Genomic DNA, 13,041 nt, shown 5'->3' with positions numbered 1-13,041 from the left:
TGAGATCTGTTGGCTGAGACAGATTGTGCTCAAGCTAACGGAGATCAAGGTCATCAAGTCCCTGTGTATATTTCCTCTGTCCCTGTGTATATTTCTACACTCTTATACAGCATACTACACTGCAGATTTCCTATGTTTACATTGTCTCCTTTTCTCTCTCTCTCTCTTCTCTCTGTGTTCACTCTCTCTTAGTCTTTGTCCTACGCTTCCGCATCGTTGCACTCTGACATGGTATCAGAGCAGTGAAGATGGACTGACTGAGGGTTGAACCTATCTGAAGAGGAGATTTCAGCGCGACACAAGGGTGCGTTTCCAAGATTCGAGGGCGAGCAGGAGGGTTGCGCATCGGATCAAGGCTGAAGCGAGCGTGGGCGTGTGGGAAAGGAGTCCAATCGGTGAATTTGTTGCAGGTATTGTTGTTCGAAGGGGAGGAAGGCTACGTTTGAGGCCTTCCATCGCAGATTTTACCTTTTCATCGCCTCCAACAGGTGAAGAAGGTTTGGGCAGCAGAGGCACCAGCCCTAGAAGGCTCCGTTTACACAGTCAGAGGGGGTTGATTTTGCATTTGTGCAGGTATTACAGGTTAACATGTCTACAGAGACTGATTTGGAGTTCCATGCGATAATGGACATGAAGGTGCCTGTCCTATCGGCTCTTCCATCAAATCAAAAGCTTGATGGTGACAATTACCACATCTGGCGGGTGATGATGTTGGCCGTTTTGGAGTCTTATGATTTGGCGAAACTGGTGATGGAGAAGATTAACAGGCCCTCGGTGAGGGATGAGTCCAAACTCTCTTCCAATGCTCGTGCAGAGTTGCGGTCTCATTGGGACAAACTGAATGCCAGGATTAGATCTTTTATGTTTCTGTCTTGCACCGCACCCATGATAGCTCACATCGAGCACTTGACGGTGGCTCGAGAAATATGGCTAGAGCTCGTCGACCAGATATACAACCGGATGACCTTGATGAAGAGGGTTTCTTTGGAGGTGCAGATGCGGACCTTGTCTATGAATAAGTCTTCTTCGCTTCAGGAACACATCAATAAGCTTCGACAGCTTCAGATGCAGGTTCAAAATGCAGGGAAGCTTATTTCCTCCAAAGACATGGAGATCACTTTTCTATCCCAGTTGCCGCCACGATTCGGCACTTTTTATTCTGCCCTTATTACTTCAGTCCGGAGTCGACTCTTCGATGGGAAGAGTTGGTTCCTATGGTCTTAGACCAAGAGGAATAGTTGAAGGGACAGAATGGTTCCAAATCGGAGGCTTTGGTTGGTCAAGCCTCTCAAAAGAAGGGGAAGGACCAAAAGAAGGAGGAGGACAACAAATCTAAGAAGGACAAGGAGAAGGAATCGACTTGCCATATATGTGGTAAGACCGGTCATTGGAAGAAGGATTGCCTCGACAAAGACAAGAAGGACACGAAGAAGAAGGATACGAAGGATTCTGGAGCAATGGCTGCACCCTCATCAGTTGCTTTTCTACACTTAGCAGTCATTGAGGACACTACATCGAAGACTTATGATGCTGCGATGACAATTCCCTAGGCTCGAGAGTGGATTGTGGATAGTGATGCATCACAGCATATGACTCCTTCTTCCGATGGTGTGAGACCAAGATAGCTTTACATCAAACATTCGAGATGACGGATTTGGGGCTTCTTCATTTCTTCTTGGGTCATGAGATTTATCAATCTCAGAGGGGGATTTTCATCTCTCAGCATAGGTACATTCAGGAGCTCTTGGTGGCTGTTGAGATGGAGACTTGCCGGCCCATTACTACTCCTATGGATGCGAACTAGAAGGCCACTTTACACTCAGATTCTCCCATGACAGATGCTTCCCGCTACGGTGAGTTGATTGGATCCTTGATTTGGCTTCTCAACACTCGTGTTGACCTTTGTTTTGCTGTGGGTCTTTTGGTGGGGTTTACGACTAAACCCAAATAGGTGCATTGGCAAGCTGCCCTGAGGATTCTTCAGTATTTGAGGGGGACCTATGACTTAGGGATTTCTTATCCCGCAGGTACAGATGCTTCAAATCTAGTTCTTGTAGGTTGGAGTGACTCGGATTGGGCTAGCGATGTGGACCACCAATGTTCTACTACAGGCTACTGTTTTACCTTGGATACATGTGTTATCTCTTGGAGTAGCAAGAAGCAGCCCATGGTAGCCCTTTCTTCTACTGAGGCAGAGTATCGAGGTACGTCTTCCACCACATGTGAGGTTGTGTGGCTTCGGAGATTGTTGGAGGAGCTTGGCTACCCACAGCCTCGTCCTACTCTTCTGTGGTGCGACAATGAGAGTTGCATTGCCTTGGTGCGGAATTATGTATTCCATGCATGGACGAAGCACATTGAGATCTAGTATCACTTCATTCGGGAGAAGCTTCTAGATGGGACCATGGATGTGGAGTACTGCAAGACAGAGGATAATCTTGCAAATTTGTTCATGAAGGCACTTCCCCAGGCTCTTCTTCGGTAGCATTCCAGAACCCTCAGTCTGATGGCTCGTCTAGGATCTGAGAGGGGGTGTTAGAGGTAGAGTCATCCCCTGAAGAGGCTATGTTAGGGCTTCTACAGAGTTAGGGTTTGATTCAATAGTGTATAGCATACGGCAGAGGACACGTCAATAGCAAGTAGTACAGTGCCACATCAACAGTGTGCGCATGTGCCACATGGCAACCTACAATCAACGGGTAGTGCAGTCGAACAATTATTTGGTATTATTTTATTGCAGTCGACTGCATTTAATGCAATTGACCTGGTCATTTTATGCATTTTCTTTCTGCTTTATATAGTAGTCCTCCAGCACATTGTTGATTCATTATTCAAATTCTGATCTTGAGATTTGTTGACTGAGACAGACTGTGCTCAAGCTAACAGAGATCAAGGCCATCAAGTCGGAGACACACGTCAATATTTCCTCTGTCCCCATGTATATTTCTACACTCTTATATAGCATACTACACTGCAGATTTTCTGTGTTTACACTGTCTCCTTTTCTCTCTCTCTCTCTCTTCACTTTGTATTCACTCTCTCTCAGTCTTTGTCCTACGCTTCCACATCGTTGCACTCTGACAGTAAACTCCCCTTAAACCCTAATACTGGGTTTCATATAAATAGAGCTCTTTTTTTAGTTTGTTTCCTATTTCATACTCTATTATTTTCTCCTCTTCTAATCCATCTCATGGCCCACACCAAGCAAACTGCACGATGACATCCACTACCAAGCCAAGGCCAAGGACAAGTTTTCACTTCTCCACTGTGGCAAGGCAAATAGATCCCCAATTTTAGCTGCCGACAGGATAACTCCAATAACAGCATAAGCTTGTTGTCTCCATGTCCTCCCCCCAGTCCCTCCCTCAATCAACCTTAGAGACTTTGAAAAGAGCTCACAAGCAATAAGACTCTTTCGAAGAGGAAGAAGCAAGCAAGGACATCGAAGCTGACAACAACAAGCTATATTTTGTACTTTGTACTTTAAGTCTTATCTCTCTCTACTCAAGATTGTGTTCATGAGTCCAAGCTAATCTATCTTGGAACCTAATTCACTTAACTGTCACAGTGTGTCTAGTCTCAATCATCATGCATCTTGTCATTAACTTCCATCCTCCATAGCTAAACCTCAATAGGTGCATCATTCTCTCGCTAAGACCCATAAGGCTCTCCCTAAAACCAAACTACCACAATCCTGAACTGCCAGAGTCCACTACTCTACAACATGTGCACACTTGCCTGAATCTTCATGAAATTTAGATGCAAATTCATATCTATGTCAATAGAGGCTTAAAAATGCATAATTTTTCCAAGCTTCTAGAGGTGGAAAAGCAATGTATGGAAGACTTTGTAACTTGTAAGTAGTATTCATAACTTTTCAATGTGCATTAGGCTTTATGATATTTGAAAAAGTCTGGATTTGCATGGACATAAAGAGATTGAATGGATGCTCCCAGACTAACCTGGTATGGATAGAACATAACTTGTGAGTACCCGTGTGGCTGATGTAGAGAGTACTCAACTCGTTCTTAAAAGGCCATCAACTATTTTTTGACAGTGCTGTTGAAGTTACATTCCAGAGTTTCTTGATGGTTAATAATGCACTGACTTAACACTCTCTATAAGCACCTGCTGGAAGTTTGAGGCCCTACATGACTGGCTCTACATGTAACCTAGTATTCCTGCAGAAAATAGACAAGTTCTATAAGAGTGCCACTGTCTGATCACTCTGCATTTGTAGGTTGTAAATCAACATCAGATTCCAGCACATGATAGTTGAGGTGATTATGTTGTTGACCATCAAAACATACTAGGAACCTTCTGTCATTATCCATGTTTTGCCATCGTACACATCAGGATGATCAGGTTCTTCTAGAAAAGCATTTAAAGCTTTCAAAGTCACATTTGTTGGGATTCTTCCTTCTTCAGGACTGCATATCCAGCACGCAATGCTAGAAAATGTTCCGTAAATGTTGTCTTCATGGGTGAGGCTCAGATGAACTTAATGGTCGATTCCATTAGGCTGTTTAAGTTCTTGCAATTGAGCACATGGTTATAAATACAACATCCAAATCAAATCACCTTACAATGAAAGGCCACTTTGGTCAACGAGGTCTGAGACTTCAAATCTTTTGAAGCAAAGCACATGTTCCAGGACCAACACTAACAATGGTCCAGTGAGCCAAACATGGTCCATTCAGAGGAAGCACACTAAACGCATCACATGCCTCAAAAGACACTATAACACAAACACATTGCCAAAGAGAAACAACCACCATAGCCAAAGAAAACAGAGCACAAACCTCAATTACTTCCAGAAGTTTCAGGACCCAGCTAGGGAAAAAAGGTTCCAGCTGCAGACAACTGACATTTATAGAACTGGCAATCAACAAAGGATGAAGGCAAGAAAGCCAGAAGGATTTAGTCCTGCACTGTTGAGCCAAATGTAAAAAATCTTTAAAGCATATGCAATAAATTCCAACAGGTAAACCCAGAAGCAATCAGGGCATGTCAAAATCATCCATTATGTGCAGATACAAGAATTAGTAAAAAGTCACTCAAAAGAAAAAATGTATCTCACCTATTGAACAACCTAATGCAAGGCACGTCTTTCTTTAGTTTCCACATTATTTTATAGTCTTTATAAACAAGCATCTTACTGTTTAGACTCGCCGAGGAGGATACCTGTAGGTATGCAGGAGGTGAATTACATCACATCACATTACTATTAAGCAAACAGGCCTTTATTTAGAATAGTTGTTATGAAAGGATATCTTGGAAGTTTTGAAAGCAATCCTCACAAATTCTGTTACTATAATTGGATGGTCTCCATAGAAACCTAGAATCTCACAAGTACATGCTATGAAAGTTGTCAGACCTCTCAAATGGAATCTCACAATAACATGCTCTGAAAGATGTCAAACATCTCAAATGGAAACTCAGAAGTAAATGCTATGAAAGTTGTCAGATCTCTCAAATAGAAACAAGACCAATGTATTCATGAATATGCCATATCTTGAGTAAAGGTCTCTTCCAGTCCAACAGATACAGATCCCATTGAATACTGCATCTGAACATAGCTGGAAGAAGGTAAAGGAAGGGGTTAAATCAAAAGGATCAACGATGATAAGGAAAACATTCTACTTCATCTATTACTAACTTGTGACAATTCTCAGGAGACTAAATGATCTATCACTTGCAGACAGGAATTATTGAGGACCAGCCGAAGGAAATGGTTTTCAGCCAATATTAGTTTACAAGGACTGGTTTGTCACCACAGGTAGGCAATGCAATGCTCCACCAAAATGTAACTTGCGAAGGAATATAACACAACTTCCATATGAGTGCTTCTGACATTGAGACTGCTTTATAATAAGGGGAACCAAATGCATTACTGGAAAGTATTCCTCCAACTAATATACACCATGAAGAAGGCTAATCACCAAACAGGCAAACCTGTGGCCGTGCAGAAACAGAACATTATAAGAAACATAGCACTTAAGGTTGAAATTAAATACTACTAGATGTAATACCATGCCAGATTCATCATTTTCTTGACAACGCTTGTTGGACATTCTAGTAAAGCTAATGAAAACTGTTCACCAAGTGAGCCTTGTAGTGAAAAAGAAAATAAAGCAGCTGTACCAATCAGAAAGTTAAGATAGTACCTAGTGGATGATTTCAGAAAAATGTTCTATGAACCTAATGTACTGATGCTATTTTCATGTTCAGGGGCAATCGGCTCCAGCTAGTTTCAAAGCATATGGCTGACTGTACAAGTCAGTAATAAAAAATAATACAGATATGAACTTATCAGTTAGGCAGCAAACTCACCAATATGAGTAATGAAATAGAATCAATGTATGTACAACTGATGATTTTTGCTTCTTAACTTGTCAGTTAAACAGCAAACTCACCAACATGAGTGTTGAAATAGAATCAACATATGTACAACTGATGAATTTTGCAAGCCAATTGATTAAAACCCAGCTCAAACTAGGCTAATCGCTTTCTGGGCCTGTGCCTTGAAACTTTTCAAGGTAGCCAAATGGCCAACATCACATAGCTTACACAAAAGGTGCCACTGAGCATGCAGGGCAGCACAAACAAGAAGCTAACTAGTGCAAGCTCCAGCTAAAAACATATGGTTAACTGTGACTAAGTATAACAATAAGCAGCACAAAACATGAAATGAAATCAGCAAGGCAGTTACTCGTTCATTGTGAACTGGAATAGCCATATGCATCCTCACTCACTATTTCTGAAAGCATTTAGATATTAAGTTTCCGGGGCAACAATCAGGTTCAATGGGCCCGCATACAGGCTTTTCAGCAATGATTCCACTGAGTGTTCAAGGAAAGCACAGAAAAGTTAGTGCTGTTGAAATGTAATCATGAAATCAAAAGCAAGAACTGCCCCAAAACTGTAAGGAGAACACAACAAGAAAGGTCTATTTGGCAAGATTAACCAAACTTTAAAATGTTTTCAAAATAGGCTGTCAGCAATATGAAGTATCTTCAGCCAAACTATTTGGCCAGATTAACCAAACTTTAAAACGTTTTCTCAAAATAGGCTGTCCAGTGTCTGCAATATGGAGTATCTTCAGTCAAAAGGTCTTTCCAAACTGTGTTGTTGAGGCAAAAAAGCCACAATTTCTTGAAAGGCTCATTTTGTTCTAGAAAGAACAGTAAATCAGAGTAAAGAGCATCTCAGCAGAAGTACATAACTTCTTGTACATTTCGTTGTATTCGTGGTAGGGCCCGGACTGCAGGTGCAGCAGCTCTAGAACTTACAGCTCCACCACCTGATCCAGACCGCCCACCTTTATGAGAAGTATCAGAACCCCCTCTAAGAGAGGCACTGTCAGAGCCACCCAGAGCCTCAAGATACAGGCGTGCCCTATAAGCTGCAAGGTGAGCATAATACGCTGGAGGAACAACCGACACAGCACGAGTACATCTGGCATACGTATAGCATAGATTATACACTAAACCTTGGAGATCATCTGATTTAAAATCATTCTCATCCCAAAGGACATGGTAATGTGTAGGCCTGCTAGTACCTTGTATGCCAGCATGACTGCATAGGTAAAAGTCAAATTCTCTCGGATGGGTGATGGTGGTGTCAACAACAGTCCCGGGTAGGATATTGTTGTTTTTGTCCTTGAACCCATCAGCCGGGAACAGCCTAGTGTGGTGCCTCTTCTGAACAATAGCCCAAGTAATCAAGGGATTATAATCGGGGCCCCCTACCTCTGTAAAGGCTTCTTTCAGAGCAATTACTTCCCTTCGCAGAACTTCGTCAAACTGGCCTTCACTGACACCATCTCTGAACATAATCACACGATCTGGCCTGCACCTTACCTTTTCATAAAATTCATGCCAGAGTTCCTTAACCATCTCTTTCAGGTTTTCAATTATCTCTTCCCTGTGTGCCTGAGCTCTAACTCTTGCTATATACTTATTTGCAGATGGCCAATCTATATTTGCAACCACAGCTGCAATTGATGGACCCCCATCATCACCTGGAGGTGGATGAGTGACGTCTGCGCCAAATATGATAGTGGGACGATTGAAAACATGGCACATTCTTGGAAGTTCAACAGCCAATGTAACATTTCTTCCACCCACTTTGGCATTCACTTTCAAAGCAAGGTTTGCCAAATATTGAGACTTGCGTTGCTTCACATGTTTAGATAAACAGCATTGTGTCACAACACCTATCTGTGTCTCACAAATCCTTTTCAACTCCCCATATGCTGGATGTTTCTCAGCCATTACACAGACTAGCAATTGCAAATTACCACTTCGACCCTGTGTCAAGTCACGGATTGCTTGAGAGGCCTGATTGCACACATATCGCAGGTTCTTCTCAAGCCTTGGATTCTCAAGGTCATCCAACCTGCGCAAATGAGGTTCTACAATTGTTTCTTGAGCCATCCTTACACCTAGCTCATTGCAACGCTTGCTTAAACTAAAGACGAACTCAGAAGCAGCATGGAAGTTAATGCTCTGATCAAAACTTATCAGCGCCCAGTGTGCAACAGTGCCTCCCTCCACAACACATGAGTTCAATAAATTCCAAGAGCCTCCACTCGGGACAATTTCTGTGACTTCCCCATCATCCCCATATCTAAGCTTTGGAGGAGGTAATAAGCGAGCCTGCACCACAGTTAATTCCTTGGCCACCTCCACACCAAAATTTGAAACATGCTCCCCTCTGTAGCATTTAAAGACAACTCCAGACACATTAGCAATCACATACAATGAAGATTGTTTAAGCTTCAAGTACAATGGAAGCAAAGTTAGAACATGCTCACACACACTGCAGCTGTTAGAAAAGGTAATCAAACATTACAATGACAGCTACATAGTCGAAAGTGTAAAAGTACCTGCCTGGACCATCATCTCTGCGCATGATGCCCACAATTTTAGATTCACGAACTCTCGGCAGAACACAAGCCAATTTCCTCAAGTTAGTGGTCTGCTTGTCATTAAGCTTGCCACCATACTTTTGTCCATCGCAAATAACACATACTTCCATTGGAAGGAAACTCAGCTTGTTTGCTTGAACCTGTAAGCACGGTAGTTCAGGAAACTCAATAGCATAATTGTATGTAACCTTGAAATAATCCACCACAGACATTTCCTCCCCCCCTTCCAAGGGGAACTTGAGATCTTTTGTCGGGGAGGAAGAGAGTCCAGATATCCTGTACCTACGTGGCGTTTGCCTGTGAATCACCTGTACCTTCAATCGGGCCAAAGTTTTCCTAACCTTTAGACGCATCAAATCTGATAGTCGTACAGTGGGGTTGAAATTCCTAAACTGTTCATGCAGAAAATGAATAACTGGGATGCTAGCATGAAAAGCTGTTGTTGACAAGTCAACGTTAAGCTGCAAACCTTCCTTTGTAGGCCGGAGGCTTTGATAAAATCCATTTATTGCAACAAGTCCTCCTTCCAGGGCCATGATCCCTAGGTCACTCTTGAAAAATGACCTGCTAACAGGAATGAAATGTAGAGCAGGGTGCTCTCTCAAAAGAACATCTAATGCCTGAAGATGCTCTTGAGGAGTAGGTACCTGCTTCCCTGCAAGAAAGTCTTGTAAATTATTCCTGTTTAGAGTAGAGACATGGCGAATGGCAAAGGTAAACCTCCGTTCTCGACCCGACACTCCTTTCTCTTCAGACAGGATGACAGAGAAATCCCGCTGCTCAAATGGCAGAGGCCCATGGGTGTACATACTCTTGCTTCCATCATACACAGGGAGCTTTCCATTGAACTCCAACTGATACACGTCTATGAGCTGCCTTTCAAGTATCCGTGCAATGCTCTTTGAAGGAATTTTTGGTGTAATCTCAACATCATACTGGTAGATGTTGTCACCGGGATGAAAGGTTACCTTCAAATGATTTGCACGAACACTTATTCTCCGTCCTGCATTCCCAGGCAAGGGCCTGCTTGGAGCTGATAGATTTTCTGGTGATGCAATAGGGCTAGAAATCTCCTTTCCTGTGCCAGCTTCCACGTCTTTTTCAGCAGGAAGAGGAGGATGCAATTTCAAAGGCTCCTCAAGTGTGGGAGCGGATAGTTCAGGAGATGCTGAGTAGGGAGGTGCCGGGGATGCCCGTGGTCCTTCTGCACAAACAAGGTGAAGTAACTGAGAGCCTGCCATAGGTGCAATTAGCAAATTTCCAAAACTGCTAATTATAGCTCTTTCCAAAGCCAGAAACAAAAACAGAAGTTGAGCATGCCAAACTTATGTACTTTCGTCACAACCTCCAAGTCAAGGAGAGAAACACTGTCATGAATATAGAAGCATAGCCCTGCTAGATATCAGAAAAAGTGCCATGCCCGAGATTCAACTCATTGCAAAAACTTGTGACACTGCTGCAAGTGTCTCTTGAAACAAGCTCAAGGGCATACCAATATAAAAATACAAATAATAAGAACGAACCATGGCCTTGGCACAAAAGAATGGCACAAAAAACCATGGCGATCAATTGACAAGGAAATAAAAGCACTGGCATGAGTGAGAAAAGACACATGAGATTTGATCTCTAAGAAAAGAAAGAGCACCTCCTAGCCAGCTACAAGAGCAAATAAAAGGCATCTTCTGATAGAGAGAGAGAGAGAGAGAGAGCATAGCAGAAAATCAAATGAGATACCAAAAAAAAGCATCAGAAAGGTCAATACACCGTGACTGAGGTGATGAGGGGAATGCAATGGCTGCCATAGATGGGTACATTGTCAAGTAGCTGCCACAAGACCAAATGACGGTAGGTACTAGACCCTAAACAGCAAAAAGAAGCGAGAATCCATATGTCATCAAATCAGACAGAGGAAGCAGATCAAGACAGCAGTTGAAATTTTGTGAAACCCAAGACGGGACACTGGAAGCCACCCCGTTGTCCCGCTCTCCGCACCGCATAGCCGCTGCCCCCGCTGCTGCTGGAGCTGCTCCCCCCACCTCCCCCTCCTGGTTCGGACTGGAAGGAGCCCCGCCATCTGTCTGCATCATGGCCTCTGTTCACGATCCGTCCGCCTCTCCTTCCCCTTTGATTGCTGCCTCCTCGCCCAGCAAACCTGCCACTGCTGCCTCCACCTCTGCTGCGATCACTGCTGCGGCCCCTTTCTTCATAAACCCATATTCCAACCTGTTCGAAACCTCCCCTGCCTCCCTGTCTCAATTCGCTGCCATGCAGAAACCCAGCCTCCGATCTCCAATCTTGCGAGGCAGTCTGATGTGTTGTTTCAGCCCGGCCACCACGCCATCCACCCTGATCGATCCTTTCTCCTCCGCCATGCAGCTGGCCACCGATGCCACGACCAGTGCGGTGGGCCTCGGGGTGCTGCTGCTGCAGCGGCAATTGATGATGATGCTGCTGTTGATAATGATGCGACCTGTCTGCACCTGCTGCGCTACCATGGATGTTGCCGCCTTCTTCTTCAGAACCAGGCGCCCTGCTGCCATATCCACGACCGTGAGCACGGCGGGGAGGCATTGTTGTGTGCAGGGAGCAAAAACGAGGGAAGCCGATGATATTGAGGGGGCTCCGCGGGGGTGCGGGAGCCGAGCGGGGGTCCACTCCTGCGCTGGCTTGGGACTCCAAAAACAGACCGAAGCTGGCGCTGGGACGACGATGATGCTGATGCTGATAAGGCGATGCGAGACGAGAAGAAGGGGGCGCGGCAGGGCCGAGCAGGTTTCGGCGTGGCGATGGCGGGCGAGAAGGAGCAGCAAGGAGGGGGGTTTTGGGGGGTTATTCTCTCTTTGATGACAAAAACGAATCCGTGGCATCTTGTCTTGATGAAGATAAAATGAGACATAAATGCGCACCATTTAATTTACCTTTTTCTTACCCGGATTTCATTTCATATTTCTTTAAATGTTTTTAGTACACGATGGGTCACATGCTCTGGAGTTTTTTGTTCTCATGCATTAGGGTCACACTGGGTGCTTTGCCCCGGGGCTGCATCGCGGATATGGGCTCAACCGGGTACAACACGGCCAGTGTAGGTGAGCGGATAACACAATATCACCATAGTTTCACATGAGAAAGAAAGAAACACGCAATAGACAATGTGTGTCTGTGTGTGACGTGGTGCCCATTAAAGACTTTGTATTAATAATAGCATGGACGCAAAGCAAATTCGATCATGCAATACCTACTCGAGCATGCCACATGAAGTTTGCAATCAAATCTTGATGCATGCATAGGTCACATGTAAAGCAAAGTCGATTCTCAGGTAGTTACTACTCCATGGCACACGGTGTGTGAAATCAAATAATGCATGGATATAACTAGAAAGGATTTGTCATAAAAATTCCGAACACAATTACGAGTGAAGGAGTTGCGGCAACATTGACAAAACTTAAAGCAAGCAAACAAAATAATGGTTCACACCAAGTCTCATTATGTCGAACATAAGGCCCACTACAAGCTATCTACATAGGACTATCACTACTTCCCTTCAAGACATGTTGATAATCATATATGCCAAGTTTAATACCTAACAGCCTTGCAAACTTCCTTACAATTTCAATGAAAATCGTAGCATCTATTTAAAGGTACATCATCACAATCCTTAGCAAGCTCTCCATATAAAAAATGTGCAATAATCATGGGAATTGAATCCAAATGTCTGAGCAGAAAAAAGTTGGAAGCTCCTCCGTTATGGTTCCCATGCATGAAGTGATAATCCAACAAAAATCGATCCATTAAGTTTGTGCTTCGTGTATTATCACCTTCTTCAAGGCCTCAAGGCAAGCAATGCACCGACGGGTCGGCCTAACAAGGACCTTTGTTAATGAGGCAATCCTCTAAGCACATAAGCTCTTTACCATTTTTTAATATCATACTTCAATATGGAAAAAGAAAAAAAAAAGCTTGGGATGCCAAAGACCTATGTATGCATTGTGACAAGTAGTAGAGATACCCAACCTTTGAACTTTGCAAGATTGCAAGCATCTCCTTATGACTACATGGCTAGATAATGGCGATAATGTTTGATGTGCAACTCCAACAATAAAGAGGACATG

The 13,041-nt window shown here is 43.6% G+C and overlaps 1 protein-coding gene across 2 annotated transcripts; it reads right to left on the bottom strand.

Moving 5' to 3' along the window:
• Positions 1 to 5,973: 5,973 nt before the first annotated feature.
• On the bottom strand, positions 5,974 to 11,793 carry LOC148033476 (protein argonaute PNH1-like). 2 transcript variants are annotated; one of them, XM_087681410.1, is made up of 4 exons: positions 10,903 to 11,793; positions 8,891 to 10,136; positions 7,562 to 8,718; positions 5,974 to 7,458 (listed from the first exon to the last, which is right to left on the bottom strand). In XM_087681410.1, the coding sequence occupies exons 1-4, from the start codon at positions 11,501 to 11,503 to the stop codon at positions 7,289 to 7,291; spliced, it is 3,174 nt and encodes a 1,057-aa protein (XP_087537536.1). In that variant the 5' UTR covers positions 11,504 to 11,793; the 3' UTR covers positions 5,974 to 7,288. The 2 variants fall into 2 exon arrangements, with proteins under 2 accessions (XP_087537536.1, XP_087537535.1); XM_087681409.1 differs by having other exon boundaries at positions 5,977 to 8,718.
• Positions 11,794 to 13,041: the final 1,248 nt, after the last annotated feature.

The sequence above is a fragment of the Lygodium microphyllum genome, chromosome 7 (assembly GCF_053477565.2).
Source record: "Lygodium microphyllum isolate KBCC chromosome 7, Lygodium_microphyllum_v1.1.10, whole genome shotgun sequence".
NCBI classification, from domain to species: Eukaryota; Viridiplantae; Streptophyta; class Polypodiopsida; order Schizaeales; family Lygodiaceae; genus Lygodium; species Lygodium microphyllum.
The sequence above is the reverse complement of the archived record's forward strand: the minus strand, read 5'-3'. Positions and strand labels throughout refer to the sequence as shown.

What these genes read in the sequence shown, in the direction of transcription:
- LOC148033476 (XM_087681409.1), bottom strand. Translation starts at nt 11,503, where the DNA reads ATGCCTCCCCGCCGTGCTCACGGTCGTGGATATGGCAGCAGGGCGCCT. An exon ending in GCGGAGAGCGGGACAACGGG is followed by an intron (nt 10,137 to 10,902) that starts GTGGCTTCCAGT and finishes TTGTTTGTGCAG; the next exon opens with AAGGACCACGGGCATCCCCG. An exon ending in AGAGATGATGGTCCAGGCAG is followed by an intron (nt 8,719 to 8,890) that starts GTACTTTTACAC and finishes TAAATGCTACAG; the next exon opens with AGGGGAGCATGTTTCAAATT.